This window comes from Callithrix jacchus, chromosome 13 (genome assembly GCF_049354715.1).
Source record: "Callithrix jacchus isolate 240 chromosome 13, calJac240_pri, whole genome shotgun sequence".
Classification (NCBI taxonomy): domain Eukaryota; kingdom Metazoa; phylum Chordata; class Mammalia; order Primates; family Cebidae; genus Callithrix; species Callithrix jacchus.
The window spans coordinates 49,650,452-49,676,196 of NC_133514.1; the positions used below are offsets into that span (position 1 = coordinate 49,650,452).

At 39.8% G+C, this 25,745-nt stretch overlaps 1 protein-coding gene across 11 annotated transcripts in view; it reads left to right on the forward strand.

The window, feature by feature from the left end:
• PTPN2 (protein tyrosine phosphatase non-receptor type 2) overlaps window positions 1–25,745 on the forward strand; it is a 115,138-nt gene that overhangs the window by 59,443 nt on the left and 29,950 nt on the right. For 7 of the 11 annotated variants that reach the window (XM_078347708.1, XM_054243947.2, XM_002757036.3 and 4 more), the window contains 5 exons: window positions 800–900; window positions 5,108–5,206; window positions 11,512–11,646; window positions 19,800–20,009; window positions 22,425–22,577. In XM_078347708.1, the coding sequence (XP_078203834.1) occupies window positions 800–900; window positions 5,108–5,206; window positions 11,512–11,646; window positions 19,800–20,009; window positions 22,425–22,577 (698 nt within the window). The remainder of the gene's footprint in view (window positions 1–799; window positions 901–5,107; window positions 5,207–11,511; window positions 11,647–19,799; window positions 20,010–22,424; window positions 22,578–25,745) is intronic. The other 4 variants (XM_078347710.1, XM_078347711.1, XM_078347709.1 and 1 more) reach the window with 1 other exon arrangement.

Below are 25,745 nucleotides of genomic sequence, written 5' to 3' on the forward strand. Positions count from 1 at the left end.
CAATGGCGCAATCTTGGCTCACCGCAACCTCCACCTCCTGGGTTCAGGCAAGTCTCCTGCCTCAGCCTCGTGAGTAGCTGGGATTACAGGCGGGCACCACCGTGCCCAGCTAATTTTTTGTATTTTTAGTATTGACGGGGTTTCACCATGTTGACCAGGATAGTCTCGATCTCTTGACCTCGTGATCCACCTGCCTCGACCTCCCAAAGTGCTGGGATTACAGGCTTGAGCCACCGCGCCCAGCTTCAGTGGTCTTTTAAAGAATACAGTTGGAATCTTCCAGCTGTCTTTAAATATTTTCAGCATTTAACCTAAACACAGTTCAGTGCTAAATTTATTTAAACATGGTAGAATTAATATCTTTTGAGAAATGGATAGGGTGAAATATAGTTACATTGGACATCTAGTCTCATCTATTTGAGATTAGTTATCATTTTGTAGGTAGACTGATGAATTCTTAGGTACCAAGAATCTGAATTATCCTTTTACTTTTAAGAAGGTAAGTACTTTATTCATTTTACTATGTTTACTATGTGATTTTTTTCAAGTCACAACAGCTAATGTGTTACAAACAGAAGCACTTCCCTTCCAGCACTATAGTAACAAACAAGATTACATTTTATACTCCCTACAAAAAAAAGCATAGAATAATTTAGGATTTGTCTGAACTCTCCTATGATGCTAATTTATTTTTCTTAATTCTTCTATCCTATTATAAATACCTAGAATAATTAATATAGAGATTTTAAAAACAGTAGGTTTGAAATGACAGTTGTGGTTTATCATTCTCTATTTTCAGATGATCACAGTCGTGTTAAACTGCAAAATGCCGAGAATGATTATATTAATGCCAGCTTAATTGACATAGAAGAGGCACAAAGGAGTTACATCTTAACACAGGTAAGTAGTACAATACCAAGCAAATGCCTGAAAATGATGTGTTTGTGGTTGTTCTGCTTTAAATCATAGGTAAAAGTATATCTTGACTTCTTTTGGAAATGAAATGCTATTTCAGTTTTTTCTGGCGATGTAATAAATTATGGACATTATAAAGTTTTGCACCTTTGAGTATTTAAGGTAAAAGCCAAGTTATTTTTTATATTATTTGTTCTGTGAAGGAAAATTCTTATGAAATGGCTTAGGCCAGTTATTTGGGCAGATTGTGTTCCTCATGTTTTATCTGACACAGAGCTCTGCTAATTCTTCTTAGCTTCTTCTGTTTCTCTTCCCATACCCTGTGGGGAAACCAGAGGTCCTGGACGGCTCTTCTGTTCCTCCCCCTGCCTCACATATATCTTCAGAGAGTATGCCAAGCCCTAGCTGTTTCTGGTCGTCTTCGAGGACCTGTGTGGGTGCTGAGACTAGGTGCTCCAGAGGCCCAGCTGTAAGGCCCTGTGCTCCCTAAAGGAGCTAAAGCCTTCTGCCCTATTGCCTCTGAGCTTATCAGCCACACCCGTGTATAACCATGACTTTCCTTCCATTCTAAGATAATAGGAGAGATTTTTGTGTATCCACAGCTACTGTTTATTCATTACGTAATAAAGACTTAATTAACATGCAGTCATTTCTCCCTGAAGATTTTTAAATATTCAAAAGATACACCATAATATTTAGATTTTTGAAAACCTAACTTGAATCAGAATGACTTTTTTTTACATGCTTTGTATAATTTAAACCATAGGACAACCCTCTGTGGTAAAATAGTATTGCCTTTATTTTATACATGACGAATCTAAGGAGATCCAGAGTAGTTAAATAACTTTTTTTTTTTTTTTGAGGCAGTCTCACTCTGTCACCCAGCTCACTACAACCTCACCCTCACAGGTTCAAGTGATTCTTCTGACTCAGCCTCCCGAGTAGCTGGGATTACAGGTGCTCACCACCACACCTGGCTAATTTCTCTATTTTTTAGTAGACACAAGGTTTCACCATGTTGCTCAGGCTGGTCTCTAACTCCTGACCTCAGGTGATCCGCCTGCCTTGGCCTCCCAAAGTGCTGGGATTACAGGCTTGAACCACCGCGCCCAGCCTCCTAGTGATTGTTTTTGAACCTCTTATCGCTGTGTGTGTCCTGAAGGAGCCCTGCATATTTAATGTAAGAACTCAGAAGCCTGTCTGGATTTTTCTTCTTTCCTGAATTTCTCTACATATTTTCCAGGTCTCTATTGGATATTTTTACTGGATTTCGAGATCTGCACATTCTGTGTCTTTTTTACCAAGCCAGTTGCCTTCCTATTTTTTTCATTGGAATTGAAACTGTCTTCATCATCTGCTAAGTTCTTTCTGATCTTCTGTTGCCCCTGCCCTTTTTCAGAGCAATCTTCAATTACACTTGTCCTATTGCAGCAGCTTTTTAAGGTCTCCCCTTGCCACCATCCCTGTCACTCTAGTGGTGTAGTTGCCTACTACATCCCTCCACTTCCACCTCATGGATCTATTTGTCTTTTCCCAAATATGCCCTAAATTTTCATGCACTTTGCCTTATGCTTGTTGCCCAGGCTGGAGTTCAGTGGTACGATCTCAGCTCACTACAACCTCAGCCTCCCATTCTTCTGCATTCCCTCTCTGTATTAGGACCTTTTTTGAGATTCTTCTGTAGTTTCCTTCCCAGCCTTTCCTGCTCCCTAAGACCTGGTGGTTTAATTTACCCATAATTTTGTGGTACTTAACTGTGTCCATTAGTCATACAAATACTTCTCCTTGCCTCCTTTGCAAGCTGATCGAGAGCCAAGTTTGCATCTCAGTCTAGCTCTTGCCCTTGTACTTGGCAGGTTGTTTGGAATGGGGGATATAGAAAACTAGAGATGCGAAATGCTTATTACCCCAGCTCTTCTGATTGTCCTTTGTAGATTATTATTTCAAACATCTTTTTCTTCTTAGTTTTATGAATTAGTATTTTTTAAAAGTCAGCTCCTTGGTATATTATGTCTATTTTGCAGATGAAGAAAATTGGTAGCATTGCTAGTAAATGGAAGAGCTGAGATGTGAATCTCTGTCCCTCTGATATAAAAACCTGTGGCAGGGCACGGTGGCTCACGCCTGTAATTCCAGCACTTTGAGAGGTAGAGGTGGGCAGATCACCTGAGGTCAGGAGTTCAAGACCAGCCTGGCCAACATGGTAAAACCCCATTTCTACTAAAACTACAAAAATTAGCCGGGCATAGTGGTGCATGCCTGTAATCCCAGCTACTCAGGAGGCTGGGGCAGGGAGAGTTGCTTGAACCTGGGAGGCAGAGATTGCAGTGAACTGAGATCGTGCCATTGCATTCCAGCCTGGGTGATAGAGTGAGACTCTGTCTTGGAAAAACAAACAAACCGTGTCCTTTATACTATAACAGTTGTGTTCCTGTTTATTATTTAGTTTAGAATCACCAGTGGAATGGCATGGGGTGTAATTGTGTGTACATACCAAGGAGTGACATCACTGGCAAATTGCTATATCCATTTTTTTTTCTTTTTTTTAGATTAAAGAAAAGGGCATTCATTTTATTGGGGATTTCCTCATTGCTGTTTTTACCTTTAGACTGTATGTTTTATTTTGGAAGCAGATCAAGTAATAGAAAAATCTGGTGAGTGAGGAAAACACCGTTCTCAAATAGTAGGTTGTAGTTTGTCAGGATCCTCAGTAGACTTTTAGCATTTTTACAACTTAACCCTGGTTTATTCATTTAAGTAATATTTATTGAGTATCTGCTGTATATCAGGGAGTACACCAGGCCTAAAGATGCTTTTAGTTGGCTGGACACTTGTTCTCACACCTGTAATCCTAGCACTTTGGGAGGCTGAGGCAGGTGGATCACTTGAGGTCAGGAATTCAAGACTAGCCTGGCCAACATGATAAAACCCGTCTCTACTAAAAATAGAAAAGTTAGCCAGGTGTGGTGGTGGGTGCCTATAATCCCAGCTCCTTGGGAGGCTGAGGCAGGAGACTTGCTTGAACCTGGGAGGAGGAGGTTGCAGAAAGCCGAGATCACAACACTGTACTCTAGCCCAGGTGACAGACTCCATCTCAAAAAAACAACAAAAAAAGATGCTTTTTAAAGTGGTCTAGAACCGCCCTAACCCCCTTGTTGCATGTGGGTCTGAAGCTCTGGGCAGCCCTGGCCCCCACTCTTGGCTCTGCTCCTGTTACCACTCTGCCGCATTCCATGTAAGTTAAATGCATATTCAGAGTTATTTTAGGTATAGCAAAACTAAATTTCATTTTAACCTTCTCATTTAAAACTAGTTAAAATTTGTGCATAGACTTTTCATCGCTTAGTCCTTTCTTTTACCCTATGCTATCATTAAAAAGCGAAGGCAATTGGAAGTATGTAAATATTTTGCTTTTATCCCCATGGCATTGTTGTAACATAGACTATTGACCTTTTTAAACTCTATCCAATATTCTTCCACTGAGGCCGTACATACTGTACATTTGTAGATTAATGGTTTCATTGTGGTTCAGGTACTTGAATGATTCCTAGTTTTTCTAGAAATCTTTCTGTAGCTGACTTGAGTTGGTTGGTTGGCCATTGATGGTACAGACTTCTTTCCTCATGGGTCTTCTATGATGTGTGGGAGGCAGGTCTTCTCTTTTTGCTATAGAAAATGAAGAGAACAGAAATTTCCTTTGTCTACCTTCTTTGCAGCTAGAACATGATCAGTCAGATACTCCTACTGTGATTTTTGTCTCTGCTTCGCCTATAGATTATACGTCAGTACTACAGCCACCTTCATATGGCAGTGCCAGCAAAAACAAGAGGATATTAGTGACAGTATCAAGAGCAGTGTCCCAGGTTGACTTTCTTTGGAGCAGGACCTTGCCTGTGCCTTGGTTTCTACCCAAGCTTGGCTCTCTAGTTCTCAACTCTGAAAGCCACCTGATATCTTAAACAATTCCTTTTTTGCCTAAGAAAATAAAAGTCAGTTTTGATCATTTATAACCAAAAATCCTAACTGGCACAGACCTGTTTTTGAAATCAGGTGAATTGGAAGTCCTGGTTTACTTCTTATAAGCCCGTCCACTGTCTGCCTTGTAACATGCCAGGAGCAGACTTGATGAGGCCTTCCTGGAGCCTTGCTCTATCTCCTTTCCTCATCTGTTCTCTCTCCTCTCTCCTCATAGGGTCCACTTCCTAACACATGCTGCCATTTCTGGCTTATGGTTTGGCAGCAGAAGACCAAAGCAGTTGTCATGCTGAACCGCACAGTGGAGAAAGAATCGGTGAGTTATAGTTAATATTTACAACTTAGTATACTGTATGTGATCATTAGCATATAAAGATTGTCATTTTCAGGCCAGTATTTCTTAGTTTTGGCCTTTAATTGCTAAGGAGTTATATTGGGCCTAAAGCTGCTTTTCGTTGCTAAAGGCTGGTGGTCAAAATGTTTATGACCAGAAAAACTCATATATCCTTTTCCCTTAAGTATTTATATAACAGTTCTCTCATCTCCAAGACAGAAATATAATGGAATAAATACTGACTAGCAGTGATAACTAGATCTTTAGAATGCCTGGGAAGTACTGTCTATAAGGGTCTCTTCCAGCTTTAAGATCTTGTTCTGTTCTACTTCAGATTTCTTACTTTATTCTGCATTCGTAATTGCTGGTTTTTAATGATGATGAAAATTTCCTAATCCACTTCTAATCAGGATATAGCAATGACATGCCAGAATTTCCAGCAGTGTCAGCATAGTCATTTACAATGGTTTTTCCTGATCTTCAATATCATTTAAGGATTAGGCCGGGCACGGTGACTTGCACCTATAATCCCAGCACTTTGGGAAGTTGAGGCAGGCAGATTACTGGAGGTCAGGAGTTCCAGACCAGCCTGGCCAACATGATGAAATCTCTACTAAAAATACAAAAATTAGCCAGGTGTAATACCAGCTACTTGGGAGGCTGAGGCAGGAGAACTACTTGAACCTGGGAGGTGGAGGTTGCAGTGAGCTAAGATTGTCACTGCACTCCAGCCTAGATAACAGTGAGAATCCATCTCAAAACCACTGCACTCCAACCTAGGCAATAGAGTGAGACTCCATTAAAAAAAAAGTTAAGGTTTATGACATTGTCAGTTTGAGCAGCATTGCAGACTAAATGATTTGCACATTTTATTTTTCCCATTTTGGAGTATAATTATAATAAGATAACACTGCCACCAGAATTTAGAAATCAAGTTTATGGTGGTTGGACCTAGATGGTTAACAAGAGTCAGGTTTAATTATTTGGGGGATGATTACTTCACAGGTGGTGGGTAATGTGTTATTCATCAAGAGACCCATAATGTCTGATTATTGTTCTTTTTATTACATTAACAGCCATTATTGGTCAGTACTCAGCTCCTTAATTCATTAGGGGTTAAAGATGGTGATAATTCAATTCTGTCATTACTTCTTCGGTTTTTTTGGAATGTTTATTCTATAAAAAGAAACTTCCCATTCTAGTGAACCACTTAAAAGCAATTTTCCAAAACGTGTTTATTCCCTATTGAGGTCATCTCTCCTCAACAGATGACCGATTAGGAGTTTTTTGGTGGAGAGTGGCAGGAATAGATGAATTATTATGGATTTAAACATACTGGATTCATTTCACTCCTTTGCAGTTATTTTTCTTATTTTTGATCAAATTGTCCTGTCACTGGCTAACAGCAATCTATTTAGGTTCGGTCCTGAATCCTTTTTTTTGAGACAGTCTTGCTCTGTGGCATTATTTCAGCTCACTGCAACCTCTGCTTCCTGGGTTCAAGCGATCCTTCTGCTGCAGCCTCTGAGTAAGTGGGATTACAACACCCACCACATGCCTGGCTAAGTTTTGTATTTTTGTAGAGACAGTTTCACTGTGTTGGCCAGGCTGGTCTCTAACTCCTGACCTCAAGTGATCTGCCCACCTCAGCCTCCCGAAGTGCTGGGATTACAGGTGTGAGCCACCTCACCCCTCCCTAAGTCTTTTTTAACAAACCTTTCTTAGTTTCCTTGGCTGGGTGCTGTGGCTAACACCTGTAATCTCAGCACTTTGGGGAGCCGAGTCAGGCAGATCACTTGAGCCCAGGAGTTTGAGACCAGCCTGGGCAATTTGGTGAAACTCTGTCTCTACAAAAAATACAAAAATTAGTTGGACATGGTGGCATGTGCCCTGTAGTTCCAGCTACCTGGGAGACTGAGGCAGGAGGATTGCTTGAGGCCAGGTGGTTGAGGCTGCAGTTATCTGTGATCATGCCACTGCACTCCAGCCTGGGTGACAGAGTGAGATCCTGTCTCAAAAAAAAAAATTTTTTTTTATTATTGCTCTGTGGAATGACTGAGTATTGCAGTCTCATTGCAGACTCATCTTAAACTTGCCACCTAGACCTGGAACCAGCCATTTCTCTAAGGAGCTTTGGTTTCTTTCAATGGGCAATAGTATTTCACACAACAAAAGTAAGGATATGTATTGCTATTGGACTGGACATTGTTTTTAGGACTTTTCAGTGGACAAAACTAAGGAACAATATGTATATATTAAGATAACATACCAGAAGAGTTCATAATGATATTTACAATTTAAATTTGGGACTATAACAGTTGCCTAGCTCCTTCCATCTTATATCTGCTATTCCCTTTTTCATACCAAGAATCCTGCTTCTCAAAGATATGAGAAATGTAAACGATCTTATAATGATTCATTTCCTTCTTCCCATATCACATACAAAACATAACCATAATCATGATATCATCTACTACCAAAATAATTACTGAAAATGGTTTTTTGTTTGTTTGTTTTGTTTTGTTTTGAAACGGAGTCTCACTCTTTCACCGAGGCTGGAGTGCAGTGGCCTGATCTCGGCTCACTGCAACCTCCGCCTACCGAGTTTAAGCAATTCTCCACCTCAGCGTCCTGAGTAGCTGGGATTACAGGCACATGCCACCACTCCTCGCTGATTTTTTGTATTTTTAGTAGAGATGGGGTTTCACCATCTTGGCCAGACTGGTGTTGAACTCCTGACCTTGTGATCTGCTTGCCTCAGCCTCTCAAAGTGCTGAGATACAGGTGTGAGCCACTGAGCCCAGCTGAAAATGGTTTATAATTTTTGATATATTTTTTCATTCTCTTCCTGGTGTTTCTAAGTTGTACTTTACAAACTAGTCTCTCCCTTGCATCTCTTGTAGAATCTTAGTTCTACAAACAAGTATTATTAAACGTTCATCATCAATCTTTGTTGCTGTCTCTCCAGTCATTCTGATTATAGCTTATTCTTTAGTGGATCCTAAGGAGGGACTTGTGGGCATTATAGTCTCTGATTTTTTTTTTTCTTTTTTTTGAGACAGAGTTTTGCTCTTGTTGCCCAGGCTGGAGTGCAATAGCACAGTCTCCCCTCACTGCAACCTTTGCCTCCTGGGTTCAAGCAATTCTCCTGCCTCGGCCTCCCAAGTAGCTGGTATCACAGGCATGTGCCACCATGCCCGGCTACTTTTTTGTATTTTTGGTAGAGACAGAGTTTTACCATGTAGGTCAGACTGGTCTTGAACTCCCAGCTTCAGGTGATCCACCCACCTTGGCCTCCCAAAGTGCTAGGATTACAGGCGTGAGCCACCATACCCGGCGTCTCTGATTTTTTACATGTCAGTGATGGTTCATTTGCTGTTGTAATATCTGAAAGTCAGTTTGCCAGGATATAAAATCCTTGGCTCACATGCTATTCTTTGAACAACGTAAACATTTTTCCATTTCCTTCTGGTATTCCACCAAAGTCTAATGGATATCTTATTTTATTTCCTTTATAAGTCTCTTGTTCTTTTTACCTACACTACACAAATAATTTTTTTTTTTCTGATTTTACCAAAAATATGTCTTAGTGATCTGTCATTCTGGGTCACTTTTTCCTGGTGCATGATGCCTTCTTGAGTGTTTGACTTCAAATACCTTTTTCTTATTTTTTAAATACTTTTTTTAAAAGAAATATTTGTTGAATTACAATCCTTAGTATTTGTTCTGCTCCCTTGCTTGCTTTAGTGTTCTTTGAGTCTTCCTATTAGACATGTGTTGGATTTTCCTTGCCTATTTTATTTGTCACATTCTCTCTAATCCTGTTTATCTCTCTCTCTCTTTTTTTTTTTTTTTTTGCTTCCAAGTCTCACTCTGTCGCCCAGGCTGGAGTGCAGTGGTGTGATCTTGGCTCACTGCAACCTCCGCCTCCCAGGTTCAGGGGATTTTCCTGCCTCAGCATCCCAAGTAGCTAAAACTACAGGCGTGCGCTACCACACCTGGCTAATTTTTATATTTTTAGTGGAGATGGGGTTTCACGGTGTTAGCCAGGATGGTCTCTTATCTCCTGACCTTGTCATCCACCCACCTCAGCCACCCAAAGTGCTGAGATTACAGGCGTGAGCCACCTTGCCCATCCATCTCTCTATTTCTGTTTTACCTAATTTTTTTTTTCTGGCCGAGTTTGAAGGCCCCCACCTATAATCCCAGCACTTTAGAAGGCTGAGGCAGGAGGATCACTTGAGCCCAGGAATTCGAAACTAGCCTCAACAACAAAGTGAGACCCTGCCTCTACAAAAAGTACAAAAAAGTAGCCAGGCATGGTGGCATGCACCTGGAGTCCCAGCTGGGGCTGGGGTACTGCTTGAGGCTGAAGTGAGTCAGGGTCACCCCACTACACTCCAACCTAGGCTACAGAGCAAGACTGTCTCTCTCTAAAAAAAAAAAAAAATCTTTCTTTTCCTTTTAAGGTATTATTATCTATTATACTTATTCCTCTTTTCCTTCTAGTTTAATCCTCATTATTTGAACTTTTCTATCTTCTGTCACCTTGTTTCTGAGTTGTTCTAATTCTTATTTATACTCTTTTGCTTCTTATATCATTTGTCTTTTAGCACCTTTTGAAGTATTAATTCATAGTAGTTACTGGTTTTGGAGGAATTTTTATTGTTTGTAGCTGTTTGTGAATTGGAAAAAGAGATATGGCCATTTTTAAAAAATAACTTTTTCTGGTCTTAGTGAAATGACTATTTCACCTTGCTTCAGTCTGCTGGCTTCATACTTTGGCATTTGGGAAGATGTGTTTATTGTCACAGATTTTAATTTCTTATCAGTAGTTCTGCCAAATGTAGCTACTTAGGTAAAAAGGGCTTATCTTCTCATTCTCTCCCCCACTTTAATTTTAGTAAGCAAATACATAATGTTATTTCTGGATGTCATTTTTTTTGTTTGTTTTGAGACTGGGTCTCAGTGTTGTCATCCAGGCTGGAGGGCAGTGGTGCAGCCTTGGCTGTTCATGTTCAGGTTGTCTTCCCACTTCAGACTCCTGAGTGGCTGGAACTACAGGGGTGCGCCACCGTATGCGGCTATTTTTTGCATTTTTCGTAGAGACAAGATTTCATCATGTTGCCCTGGCTGACTTTCACCATGTTGCCCAGGCTGAACTCCTGGGCTTAAGTGATACACCCACCTCAGCCTTCCAAAGTGCTAGGATTATAGGCGTGAGTCACATGTGCCTGGCCCTAGATGGAATATTGAGTAGCAGATTCATAGGCATTTATGGCAAATACTTGTAAAATAAAACCTCTTTGGCAACATTTATTTTGAAGATAAAATTGTTGCAAGGGTATGATAATTTTAGAAACATAAAATGAATGTCCTATGATGTTAAAACATAGTAATCATGCTTTAAAAATGATAAATTTTTATTTAATGAATACGATATCTATTTGTGGCTTTTTTAGTTTATAAGTTACAGGAACACTTTAAAAATGCTTTATAAGGCCAAACATGGTGGCTCATGCTTGTAGTCCTACCACTTTGGGAGGCTGAGGTGGGTGGCTCACTTGAGGTCAGGCGTTTAAGACCAGCCTGGCCAACATGGCGAAACCCCATCTCTCTAAAAATACAAAAAAATAGCTGAGTGTGTTGGTGGGTACCTGTAATCACAGCTACTCGGGAGGCTGAGGCAGGAAAATTGCTTGAACCTGGGAGGCAGAGGTTGCAGTGAGCCAAGATCATGCAATTGCACTCCAACCTGGGTGACAGAGCAAGACTCTGTCTCAAAAAAAAAAATTTTTTTTTAATTTTTAATCTTTTTTTTTCTTTTCCCCGAGATGGGTCTTGGTCTGTCACCCAGATTGGAGTGCAGTGGCATGATCTCTGCTCACTGCAACCTCTGCCTCCCAAGTTCAAGTAATTCTTCTGCCTCAGCCTCCTGAGTAGCCGGGATTACAGGTGCCTGCCAACACACTCAGCTAATTTTTGTATTTTTAGTAGAGACAGGGTTTTGCCGTGTTGGTCAGATTGGTCTCAAACTCCTGATCTCATGTGATCCACCTACCTCAGCCTCCCAAAGACTAGGGTTACAGGTGTGGGCCACTGCACCCAGCTATAAAATTTCGATCTTACTAATATGTTAAGCATAGAATATAATAGTGACTTATTAGTTTTGGGTACTTGTAAAAATATAGCATGTACATGTGTGGTTTGTTTTCATTTTTTAACTTTATGGTTTCATGGTATCTATAAACTAAAAAAAAAAATCCTATACATATTTCTAAATTTAGGTTAAATGTGCACAGTACTGGCCAACAGATGACCAAGAGATGCTGTTTAAAGAAACAGGATTCAGTGTGAAGCTCTTGTCAGAAGATGTGAAGTCGTATTATACAGTACATCTACTACAATTAGAAAATATCAATGTAAGACCTTTCTTGCCCAAAAGTCTGGACTTTATATGATGGTTTAAAGAATTATTTATTACTAGATTTGAAGTTTGATAAGCACATGCATTTGGATAATACCTGTAGTATCCAGTCATAATCATTTGTTTTTAGATTGTGTGCCTGCATGTAGTAGCTTTCTGAAGACTGAAGAAACAGTAGAAACTAAGAATTTGAAGTTGAGGTTGATATTTGGGGATTGAAAATTAATTAATAGAAATACATGGGGATTAATAGAGAGGGCTTTAGAATCTGGCAAACCTGAATTCAAATCCAGCTCTGCTCCTTAGTAGACGTGTGCTTTAGACTTGTTCCCCACTCTCCCTGTGCCCTTCCTTGATCTGTAAAATGGAGGTTACCACGCTCCCCCTCCAGGGCTGTCCTGAAAGTCAAATGAAGATGTGTATGCAGAGCGCCTGACCTCAGTAGATACCCAGGAAGCAGTAGCTCCCAGGACTTGTGACAGGCAAGAAAATAACTTAGAAAACCTATTGTTAAGTGATTCACAACACAGAAATTTGTCCTTATTGAGTTGGGAAAAAATGATGTGACATATATACACACACACACACATATACACACACATGTACATATACATGTATAAATGTAGCATATGGTCTCAAGAACATTTACTTGGGTGTTTGTTTGGTTAGTTGGTTTTTTGAGATAGTCTTGCTTTGCCACCCAGGCTGGAGTATAGTGGCATGATCATAGCTCTCACTGTGGCCTCCAACTCCTGGCCTTAAGCAGTCCTCCCCCTTCAGCCACCTGAGTATCTGGGATTACAGGCATGAGCCATTACACCTACCTAATTTTCTTATTTTTTTTTGTAGAGATGGGGTCTTGCCTTATTGTCTAGGCTAGTTTCAAATTCATGGGTTCAAGCAGTCCTTGTACCTTGGCCTCTCAAAGTGTTGAGATTACAGTCATGAGCCACCATGCCAGGCCTTGCGTTTTTCTTTCCCAGAAACATATGAACTGTTCCTTGAGTCTTGGTTGAGATACATACACATAATGGATTATGAACCTGCTGTTGCCAAGGTGTTGATCAAGGCATCGCTCCCTCTTTTCCCATTTACCTCTTTTGCCTTCTTTGTGTTAGTTATAATTAGAATAAGCTAGAAAATATGAGATAAGAGTGATTCTGATGCTAATAGAAACTATGATAGCTCAAAAATAGGAAAATTGTTTAGCCTAATATGACTTTAGGAATTTATGTAGTCTACAAGTAAAATACTGTTTTAGTTAACCATTAAGTAAATTAAGTGATCATTAACAACACAAAAAACCTTTAAAGAGAAGGGTTATATATACATGCTTTTTAGATGTGTGGCAGTTTCTTTTATGGTTGATCCCTTGGAACACTTGTGTTTTTTGCTACATTGAGTAAGCACTTGAGTAAGCGCAGGTGCATGCTGTGTGTGTAAGGCCTAGGTTCTGGTTTTCCTTCTGTCCAGCTTCCCATGACATCTATAACTAAGCTTATTATGCAGTCTCTGGAGTCACCTAAAAAGGCTCAAAATTGCCAGACACGGTGGCTCACACCTATAATCCCAGCACTTTGGGAGGCTGAGGCATGTGGATCATCTAGGTCAGGGGTTCAAGACCAGCCTGACCAACATGGTGAAATCCTGTCTCTACTAAAAATGCAAAAAAATTAGCTGGACGTGGTGGCGGGCACCTGTAATCTCAGATTCTTGAGAGGCTGAGGCAGGAGAATCGATTGAACCTGGGAAGTGGAGGTTGCAGTGAGCTGCAGTTGTGCCACTGCACTCCAGCCTGGGCATCACAGCGAGATTCTGTCTCCAAAAAAAAGGCTCAAAATTAGGAATGATAATTCTTAGATTTATTTATAAATTCCCATTAGTATGTTTATTTTGTCCCAACTGTTTCCATTGGCATGTCTTAAACTGCGTTGAGGTACATCAATAACTCTTTGATGCTGGACTGAGTTTATTCCCAGAAACAGAATGCCCAGGCTGGAGTGCAGTGGCATTGGCTCATTGCAGCCTCCACCTCCTGGGTTCAAGTGATTCTCCTGTCTCAGCCTTCTGAGTAGCTGGGACTACAGGTGTATGCCGCCACACATGGCTAATGAGCTCATTGCTTATTCCCAGAAACAGAACTGTATTTCCACAAGGTTCTCACAGTTCTCTGAATCATCTCTTGGTATTTAGCCTGGGTAATTACTCATTTGCTTATGGCATTAAAATCGATTTAGATGAAGGGCATAGATATATTTCCCTATTTCTGAAACAGTCCTGACTGGGAATTGATTACACCTTAAATAATAATAAAAAAGAATGATTTTTGTATTTTATCAGGTTACAAAATGCTTTCATATATATATGATTTGACCAATAGTCTTCAGTTAGTGTGAATAGTGTAAATATTCTTATTATCCCCATGTTTTATATTATAAAAAAGAATAGTTATCTTAAATCGATTAAGTTATGGGAATTTTTCCATGGATTACTTAGCTAATAAGTGACAGACTGAACTCATTAGTTCTCCTGATCCCCTCTATTTTTTAAAACAGAGTCTCATTCTGTTGCCCAGGCTGGAGTGCAGTGGCCATGATCTTGGCTCATTGCAGCCTCCACCTCCCGGGTTCAAGTGATTCTCCTGTCTCCGCCTCCCAAGTAGCTGGGACTACAGGTGTGCAGTGCCACACCTGGCTTTTTTTTTTTTTTTTTTGCATTTTTAGTACTGCTAGGGTTTTGCTATGTTGGCCAGGCCGCTCTCTAACTCCTGGCCATCTCCTAACTTTTGACATGGGGATAAGTCATTTTGAAAAGATGCCAATTGTTGTAAAGAGAGATTATCGATTCTGAAGCATCTTTCTGGAGTTGAGGTCATCATGTAAGTTGGCCAGCCACTGTGTTTTAGTTGCTAGCAACTGTGTGGTATACTGACATGATCCCTGGATTTTTTTTTTTATTGGCCTGGGTTTATTTAGAACATACCATAATATAATAGCAAGAATTTGTTTGTGTTCTACCTTCTGATTTTTCCTAAGAACTAGGGATTCTTTGTTCTTTAGAAGGGTAAAGTAACATTTCAGTATGAAAGGTAGAATTACATTTGCCTAAGTAGATAAACTCTGGAATCAGATAGCATAAGTTTAAATCCTGACTCTGCCACTCTTGTTAAGTGACTCGGGTCACATTACTTTTCTATAGATGATAAACAGTACTTATTTTATCATCTGTAAAATGAGAATAATAACATACCTACTTCACAGGATTCCTCTAAAAATCGAGTTAGTATCATGACAGTATCTAAGACATAATGCGGGAACCACAATTACTTTTTTAGTTTATCAGTTTCCTTTTTGTAATAGTAATGAATTGGAAGGGACAATAGGAATGGGAGGTAGTTAAAAAGGGTAAGTTTAGAGAGAAGAAAGGAACCAAGGGAGTGAGAGAAAGTGATGATGAAGTAGGGGCTGATAACCAACCTCAGCCCGCAGATCTCTGTCTTTATTGAGGTCCCTGGGGTGCAGAGAACCAGTTTGCTTCTAAGGGAGTCTAACTTGTGTCTCTTAACAAGTCCAGAGGTAAAGCTGTGATCTCAGCAAGCCCTGTACCTCCTCCAGTCTAATGGAGCAGCAAACTGACATATTGGGAGCCCTTTACAGTGACTTACTTAAAGCTAAAAGTTTGAACTCTTGCTTCTTAACAAAGACGTTGCATCTCTGCTTTCGAAGTGGCCTGTGGCTTAAGCTATGGAGATAATTTTGAGGGGTTTTGAAAAATAGGGTCATCTAGAATACTTATTTGTCTCTCAGTTTTTTGTTTTTAGTTGCCCTTCACTATTTCCGTAATGTTGTTGGCCAGCTTTATGTTTAGTGAGTTCCAGGAATACTGTTATAATGCTGACTGTCTTCTATTTTCCTGTCCCTATAGATTAGCAAGATGAGTCTGGTTATTATGATGCTCAGCTGGGATTTGGTTCAAAATAGTTTAAACAGTTTATTCTACCTAGAATGTCCTTTCTCTTCTCTGCCTATTTATATCCTACATGTCCTTCAGTAACCCCTGTGGCCCACTTCTTACTTAGGTCTCTCCTAACATATGTCTATGACACATTCATCCCTAACAGCTGTGATTCTTCTTAACGCTTTTTCTGTTCTACTGGCTTGTTCAATACTTCACTCTGTATAAATCTTGACTCCATAATGAGGTTTTTAACTTCTAAGGGGTTGAAAATTATCTGCTGCCTTGGTACTCCCTTGCCATTGCACAGAGTACATTTTTAAGCACATTATACCTGAGTGATTGTTGTAAAACACAGATGGCAGTCTTTCCACCCTCTAAGAATCCTTCTGTGGCTTCCATTGGTTACCAAAAAAGTCTCTGTCCAGTGCACAAGACCATGACTCAGCTCAGCCTGGTGCTTACCTCCTTGTCTGCCTCCTCCTTCGGGTACCCAGGATTTGTACAAGCTAAAAGACAGACTTCTCTAATAAGTTAATTCCTTGGTGGCGGTAGGTGGCGTGCCTTTGCATATTGCTTTCTCACTGCTTGGAATGCAAGCCTGCCCCTAGCTGTTTCTGCCACTCCTCCTGATCTGGTGAGTTCAGTCTGTCTTTCACAATGAATTGCAGTCAGTAAATATTGACCCTGGCAAAAATTGATGAGAGACTCAACTAAGGCAGTGATAGTGAAGGTACAGATTTGACATCCGGTTAGGGGAGAGGGTTGACAGACTTTGTCACTGTTTAGGTGTAGAGGAAATACCCAATGAAGAGGTTGAAAATATGTTGAGTTTTACAATTGACTGGAGCTTTCTAGGGGCCACAATAAAGACAATTGGTAAGTATAGTCATTTTAAAAATAGCCAGTATCTGTTAAGCATTTACCATGTGCAGGGATATGGCAAGTACTTCACATTAATTGTTTCATTTATTCCTTATAACAGTTTTGTAAGGTAAGTAGTATTATTAACCCTGTTTACAGATGACAAAATTGGGGCTTAGTGAAAGTCTTTTAGAAACAGAATCTTGGTACCTTCCATATATACCTAAAGTGTGAAAGTAATTGGGCCTGGGGTCATAGAGCTGTATAGATTTTTTATGATAATTAGAAAGTGTATAATGTTATTATGTATTTATGATGATTATTAACATGCATTTGAAGCCTGTGAACAGGGCATACACTTAAATTGCTGCGGCCTAACAACTCCTGTTGTTACATCTGCTCAACTCACAGGTTATCCTCCTGGCCTCATATGTGCAAGTTTGACATCCCTATTCAAAGACTTTAAATTTAGAATTCTCTTTTAAAAATGTAAATGGGATTTTGCCTTGAAAAGAACAGCAAGCCACTGACATTTTGTGCAGAATGTAGTATACATAATGCAAAGTTTTACACAGGAAACTTGGCAAGCATGTGTGGAATGGCTGCAGACAGGGACAGCCTATAATTGTGGGTGCAACCTGGGTACATATGGGGAGTAGGGTGAAGCAGCGAGAAGAGTGGGGAGGTCAGCTGGGGACCAGAGGAGAACTCGTGTGATGACTCAGTGATCAAGGAGAAGAAAAGGGTGCTTCCACAGTTTTGAAAATAAGAAGTTTGCCAAATATTGTAAAGTATAAATGCAGACCTTGTTTGGAATAAAGATGAATTTGTTTTAGCTCTCTATCCTTTGGCAACTTTTTTCCCCCTCTCATTTTTTTTTCCTGCATGAAAAAGAAAGGTGTCCATCCATGCATAGGAACATTTCTGTACCAGAGTAGTAAACATTTCTGTACCAGTAGTAAATGAAGACTCTTATGCCTTCGTGTGGTTCTTTGTAACTATGAATTATGTGATTTTTGGAAAGCTGTGTTTTTTAAATCTTGTTTCCATAAGGATAAATTAATTAAAAATTAACCTCTCAAAAAAGTCCTGGTTCTATAGGGGGGAAAAAAACTGATTTTCAAAAATCTGTTAGTGGGGAAGACCGTATTATACAGATAGTCATGAGCATTTCTAGGAACTGGCTTCCAGTATCCCAGGCAGCATGATCTGAACTTGAAAAAAATTGAGACCACTAGTCTTGAGTCAAAATCATCCAAGCAAAGAGAAAGCAAGCCTAAGATTGTGGGGTAACCATATGTTTGACCCAGGACATGATGAAGTAATTGTGTGCAGGACCCCATAGGAGCGCTGGGCCACAGCCCACAGAGCACTGCAGGTCCCTGCTCAGAGTGGACCTCATGAAGGTTCACACAGACTGAGTCTGGTCCTTCCTATGGCCACAGCAAGTAAGAAACAAAGTGGGTTATGAACGTCCATTGGAATTGTAACCGTTTAAAGGAAAAACCTTTGAGATAACTGTATCCCCCTCACTGTTAAGAACCCACCTCTCTAGCCCATTCCTGTGTCGGTATTACCTGGTTAACTGCCGCTTTGTGAAAGCAGTTAACCCTTCATGTTTTGGAATGTTTTGAATTTCCTTTTTTAATGCAGTAAATTTAATTCACCTTTTTTTTAACCTACAATAAGACTGACTCCTTTTGGTGTATAGTTGTTTGACTTTTGACAGTGCATTCAGTTGTGTAACCACCACCCACAACAGAAATGTAGGTTGGTTCTGTCACCTCTCCTCTACCCCGGATGTTCTTGAGCCGCTTGTGTACAGTCAGTCCTGTCCTCTATCCCCAGCCTCTGGCAACCACTGATCTGGTTTCTGTTTCTGTGATTCTGCCTTCTAGAATATCATATAAATGGAATAGTATAGTATATAGCCTTTAGCCTGACTTTGTTCACTTAGCATAATTAATTTTAAAAGAAATACCTTGAAATCTGGAAACCATGTTCATTTTAATTTGTAATGGAGAAATTTTTTAGTGTCTTTAGTACGTTGAGAACTTGTGAATCACAATGTATTTGAAATTATTAAGGCTGGATGTTAAATGGTCACTAAAAGTATGTACTTTTAAAAATGTATTTTCACTGTATTTTATTAGTATTATACCTTATATACTAAGTCTAGGACTTAGGAGTCTTAATTTCTACTGCAAAATAGGAGAATTTGTATTTTTAAAATGAAAGCTAACTTCTAATGTTGAAAATTTTTATTGGGAGCAGGATATTATAATCTTTAGCTGTTAACTATTAAACATGTCAAGGTTTTTTACATTGTTTCTATGCCTCCTCCCTCAAAAAAGAAGTCCTACAATAAAACTGAAAAATTGTGCAAAGGCATGTTAGTGAAAGACCACTGCTTCATTTACACAAATCAAGAGTATAAAGCAGAGAAGTGCTTCTTGGGGCATAAGGCAGTTGGCAAAAAGCTAAAGAACATTTTCATAATGAGTTAGAAATTAGATCATCAGGAATATCCAGGAAGCGACAGTGAATGCCAGGCAGGCTTAAGAGACAGGAAACATTTAGCATGTTGGTAAACCATCTTAGCACATCAGCAAAGGTATACAAACAGCTTTAGGACTTGAAATTATTGCCATGGGAAAGGCAACAATTAGAGGAACAATTCCAATAAAAAATATAAAGATTGTTTCTTTAGATTAATTATTGAGTTGCTCCTCTATGCCTGTGTAGCAGAATCTAAAAGATAAACTATGTAAATGAGAGATTGTATTTAAAAAATAAACATTGAAATTCATAAAAAGGAACACATTGATGTAAAACTGGTAGAAATTTTTTAAAATAGAAAAAAATAGCCCACTCATGCAAGAACTAAAGAAAATATTGGTAACGTGTGTGGTACAGATTAGTATCTGAGAAGCCAAAGGCTGCCCCAGGCTGCTTCAAATCCTGGTTGTGCCATGTTCCAGCTATGTGACCTTGGGCAAACTACTTACCCTTTGTTTCAGTTTCCTCATCAGAAAAATAGGTTTTAATAGGATTATTCTATGGATTGAGTTAATAAGTAAAGTGCTTAGAACAGGCCTCCAAAATAATAAGTGTTGTATGTGTCAGCTTTTATTAATACATCCCAAATTTCCACTAAAGAAAATCTTCCCTAATTTGTATATAGAATTGTCAGAAAACAAATGGAAAAATCATAGTATAAACATCCCTTTGGCTTAAAAGGATTACATGAAACACATGATTTTTCTGAAGTAGTTTTTTAAAAGAAAAAAATTAGAACTAACTTCTCCTCCCTTGATTTTCACTTTTTAGAGTGGTGAAACCAGAACAATATCTCACTTTCATTATACTACCTGGCCAGATTTTGGAGTCCCTGAATCACCAGCTTCATTTCTCAATTTCTTGTTTAAAGTGAGAGAATCTGGCTCCTTGAACCCTGACCACGGGCCTGCGGTGATCCACTGTAGTGCAGGCATTGGGCGCTCTGGCACCTTCTCTCTGGTAGACACTTGTCTTGTTTTGGTAAGTGCTTCTTATGCTCTCATTATAATCTCATTGATTTTTTAAAAAATAGTTTCCACTAGCAAGCTCTGATGTATCCCAGAACTGAGGTTTTTCAACTTAAACTTCTACTTCTTTTGGAAAGACCTAAAAATCTCATTTCTACCCTTGCAACTGCCTTTATTCGTGACCAGTGGGAATGTATCCAAGATGATTTTAGAGATCCCAAAGAAGATGGTTTTCTTCCTGGTAGCTTTGTAATGTAGAAATAATAGGTCCCGCCCCCGCCCCCCTATTTTTTTCAAATATAAATTCATATGTAATATTGAATTCCTACTTCCTCAGACAACTACTTTCTCATTCTTTAATTTAAAAACTAGGGATAATTACAGACATACTTCACAGGGTTGCTGAGAGAATTCAGTGAATTAATACATTTAGAACACTTAGAAGAGTCCCTAGTGTTTTCTGAGCATTCCATAAATGTCAGTATTACTGTTACTCCCCTGAGGTTCCTATCTGTGCCCCCAAGGGCTGATTCTTTCTCCACCAGTTATTCCCAGTCCCAGCCTTTATACAGTCTAGATCTTTTCTTCTCTTTTTAGGACCTTTAGTTTTTCCTTACTTCGGATACATGGAACTTCTTCTGTTTGCCCTTGTACTTCTTCTAACTTCTGTCTTATTTCTTCCTCCTTATGATAGAATCAGACCCATCAGTAATACTGTCAGTCTTGATTTCCATGCCATCTACTCCTTCAGTAGTCCCTGTAGCTTAGTTCCTGCTTTCTGAACATGTTCTAAGATTATCAGTAACCTAGGCAATTTAGCTTGTCTTGTATTCAGGCTGGTGGGGATTTTGTTTTTGTTTAGAGACAGGGTTTTGCTCTGTCACCCAGGCTGGAGTGCTTACTGCAGCCTCAACCTCCTGGACTCAAACGATCTTCCCACCTCAGCCTCCCAAGTAGCTGCCTGCACTACCACATCCAGCTAGTTTTTACTTTTTTATTTTTAGTAGAGACAGGGTCTCACCATGTTGACCAGGCTAGTCTCAGATCCCTGGCTCAAGTGATCCTCTTTGCCTCACTCTGCCAGTATGCTGGGATTATAGGTGTGAGCCACCACACTTAACACTAGACTGGTGTTCTTCACCTTGATTTTAAGGCCCTCTAGTAGTCTCTTCTGTATCTCTGTAAAACTTAGCTATGCTTCATTGCAGTTGTATCAGCATTCTTATGCTTTCCAACATGACTGCTAGCACAAAGTAGATTCTCAGGTGAATTAATATTAATATGATGATGCAATTCATTGTAAACACATACACAAGGAGCTTGATCAATGGAGTGATGTTGTTGGTAGAACATTTCAGATGTTGTACCTCTCATGAAAGCTAGGAATTAGGAATGGTTGAGTCTTAACACATCTACTATATTACTCTACCACTCTGTATGTATATAGTATACTTCAGTCAAAATTAGATTGTTGCATTAAAGTTTAAAAACTCTGGTGATTATTTTATTAATGATGCCTGTTCCCTACCAACCATTACTTCACCAACTTTTTTTTTTGGTGGGCCTACATGTCAGGGGTTCTAACACTAGGTCAATAGACCAGAGTGGCAGTGCTGTAGCTCAGCAGTGTTATTGTGGATCTGGGCTTTTAGTGATTCTCTTTTCCACCGTCTTTCTTTGTTTTATTTTTTTGAGATAATCTCGTTCTGTTGCCCAGCCTGGAGTGCAGTGGCACGATCTCAGGCTTACTGCAACCACCTCCTCCTGGGTTCAAATGATTCTCCTGCCTCATACTCCCAAGTAGCTGGAATTACAGGTGTGCACCACTACACCCAGCTGATTTTTGTATTTTTAGTAGAGATGGGGTTTCAAGACGTAGGCTAGTCTGGTCTCGAACTCTTGGCCTCAAGTGATCTGCCCTCCTTGGCCTCCCAAGGTGTTGGGAATACCAGGGGTAAGCCATCATGCCTGGCCTCTTTTACACCATCTTTAGATGGGTGCTGTATATCCAGACATTGTGTCTGTAGTGCAGACATGAAGAAGGCAGAGGGGCAGTGAGCAGAAAGGTTGACTTCTGCCATGGCTTAAAAAAAAAAAGTCCTTATACTAGCCAGAACTAATCATAAATCTTTCCTTTGACCGATGACTGGCCAGAAGGAATGATACTACAGTGATTAACTTGGAATCAATAGTGACTTAGCTAAAGAATCAAATTCCTCCATCTACTACTTGAGGGATTGAGATGTGGGGAGGGATGAGTAGGTTTGGGTAGTTGTTGTGTAAGTAACATTACAGCTGCAGGATTAAATTATACTTGTTCTTTCAGAGGAGAAAATGCATAGCAAAAATTTTAACAATGATCCTGCATTGATTCTGTTTCCTGGGTTCCAAAAATGAAAGACTTGACTCATCTTTGCCTTTCTTGCAGATGGAAAAAGGAGATGATATTAACATTAAACAAGTGTTATTGAACATGAGAAAATACCGAATGGGTCTTATTCAGACCCCAGATCAACTGAGATTCTCATACATGGCTATAATAGAAGGAGCAAAATGTATAAAGGGAGATTCTAGTATACAGGTAAACTTTTTACAGGTTTAAAATCATATCTATTTGTTAAATACGCATAGCATCAAATAACTGCACTTCACTTGAGCCCTTGTTTGTTTCAAAAAGTATAGTTAAATTTTTGTGGTGGATCCAGCTGGCTGTCTTAAAATTGTAAAATTATAGCTAGCTTCCTTATATATACTCAGCCTCAGGTTCAATCCTGTTTGTGACTTAAAAGCCCTCGTAGAAACAAGATTTCATTAGAGAAACAATTTTTCAAGTTGGGGGTAGTTAAGCTTTTAATTTTTAAAGTAACTGAAAACTTCAGGTACTTTTGCCCTCATTAAACAACTACTTGGTTTGTATAATATTTGACTTTATCACAAGCAACTTGAATATTTATGGCAGATGTAATGAAATGTTAGCAAAATGTATTCTTCTGGTTGGTAGCTTTATTCTCATGAAGCTATTTTTATTGCATATGTGTAGAAACTAAATTCAAAGACTGATCAGAAATCTGTGTTATATACTAAGTAAAATGTAAAATAGAAACAACCATAGACTCTATTTTTTATCTGGTCTAATCACATAGTATTGGATATAAGTAGATACTGTAAGTTGATAATATAAGAAGATAGGCTCTCTTTTCATTATGTTTCTCATGTGAACATACTAACACTTTCATTTCTGTAATTACCAGCCAATACAGGAATCTTTTGAATAAGCCTTCCTTTATAACTTAGATCGGACCATTGGTGTGAGAATAAAGGTTTATTTAAAAAGATTTTTTCCAAATCTTTATTATAGCATTAAAATATTCTTTTTTTTTTTTTTAGACAGAGTCTTGCTCTTTCGCCAGGTGCCAGGCTGGAGTGCAGTGGCACAATCTCAGCTCACTGCAACCTCCACCTCCCAGCTCAGGCAATTCTCCTGACTCAGCCTCCCAAGTATCTGGGACTACAGGCACGCACCACCACACCCAGCTAATTTTTGTGTTTTAGTGGGATGGGGTTTCACTGTGTTGGACCAGGATGGTCTCAACCTCTTGACCTGGCGATCTGCCTGCCTTGGCCTCTCAAAGTGCTGGGATTACAGGCGTGAGCCACCATGCCTGCCCTAAAATATTCATAATGAATAGAAACTTAAGGGTACTCAGAGCCAAAATGCTAAATGTGTGCAAAACTCAGCCCACAGAATATGTCCTGCTTCAGATGCCAGACTTTGGGAACACTGGATGTGCCTGGATCAGTTTGGCAGTGATCAGTGATTTAGGTGAAGTAAGTTATTTCAGGTGTTTAGGATTAGGAAAAGTTACCTTTTTTTTTTTTTTTGGAGATGGAGTCTTCCTCAGTCACCCAGGCTAGAGTGCAGTGGTGCAATATCGATGCACTGCAACCTCTGCCTCCCAGATTCAAGCGATTCTCCTGCCTCAGCCTCCTAAGTAGCTGGGACTATAGGCACACGCCACCACACGCAGCTAATTTTTTGTGTTTTAGTAGAGACAGGGTTTCACCATGTTGGCCAGGATTGTCTTGATCTTCTGACCTTGTGATCCGCCCACCTCAGCCTCCCAAAGGGCTGGGATTACAGGCGTGAGCCACTGCGCCTGGCCGGAAAATTTCCCTTTTTAATCACAGTAAGCTTTCACCAAATTAAATCTGGAGTTCAAAAAGAAAATGAAATAGTTCAATCAGGTTTCCCCACGCCTTCACAGCCTGCATGCTGCCTTCCCTCCCTGCTTCCTGGCTGTGGTGAGATGGGTAACTTGGGAAATGTACTGTCCTTTGGATTGTGTCTTTCCTGTCACAGCTTTTTTTTGTTTTGATTTTAAGTTTTGTGTCTTTAGTTTGAGAATACATACTTTATCTGAGGATCTTTTTTATCACAGAGATGGGTTTTTCTAGAAATACTTTTTTGGGGCATCTTTGACAGTGCAGTTTGTGGCTAGGAAGGACTCTTTTTTGTGATTAATTTACTTGGTATGATAAAGTCATCAGACTCAATTCTAAGGCGTTTTCCGCCCCTATTCCAGATAGGACATTGGAAACATCTTTATCCTTCAGGTACTTAGGATCAGAAAAGCATGCTACCCATTCCAAGGGGTTAATTTCTGCAGAAATTGTCTTGGCAAGACTCTAATGATGTGTGGAGTATATCATTAGATGTGTGTGTATGGGGGTAAGTGGGTATGGGTGTGTATGTGTGGACATACACACATATGGTGTATTTTTTTTATTATATAAGTAATAAGTACATGTTGGCTATCAAAGATTTCAAAGAACATGGAAGTATATCATGTACAAAGTGGAAGTTCTCGTTAACTCACTCAACCCCAAATTTGTAACCATTTTGGGATGTATGTTGTCTTAGTCCATTCTTGCAGCTATTACAAAATGCCTTAGACTAGATAATTTATAAACAAAAGAAACTTACTGCTAACAGTTTTGGAGGCAAGGAAGTCCAAGATCAAGGCGCCAGCAGATATGGTTTCCGGTGCAGGCTCATTCCTCATAGATGGCACCTTCTTTGTAGCCTCTCATTTGATGGGGCAGACAGGCTCCCTCAGGCTTGTTTTGTAAGGGCATAAATCCCATTTGTGAGAGAGGAACTCTCATCACCTTTTGACCTTTGTTGTTGTTGTTGAGACAGAATCTCGCTCTGTTGCCAGGTACCAGGCTGTAGTGCAGTGGCACAAATCTCAGCTCACTGCAACCTCCGCCTCCCAGGTTCAAGCAGTTCTCCTGCCTCAGCCTCCCAAGTAGCTGGGACTACAGGCACGTGCCACCACCCCCAACTAATTTTTGTATTTTTTAGTAGAGACGGGGTTTCACTATGTTGGCCAGGATGGTCTCGATCTCCTGACCTCGTGATCCGCCTGCCTTGGCCTCCCAAAGTGCTGGGATTGCAGTCGTGAGCCACCGCGCCCGGCACCTTATGACCTTCTAAAGGCCCCAGTTCTTAACATTGCCATAGTGGGGATTATGCTTCATGTTTCAATATGAATTTTGGAGAGACACAAACATTCGGATCATAGCATATGTGTGTTTATATATATAGATCTTTTTATTTTTTATAAATATATTTTTTTCTCCAAATACCATATGCTGTACCATGATGTACATGCTCTGGAGACACTTTTTTCTGTTTCTCCTCCTTCAACTCCAGTGTCCAGGACTACAGCCATTAGCTACATGTGCT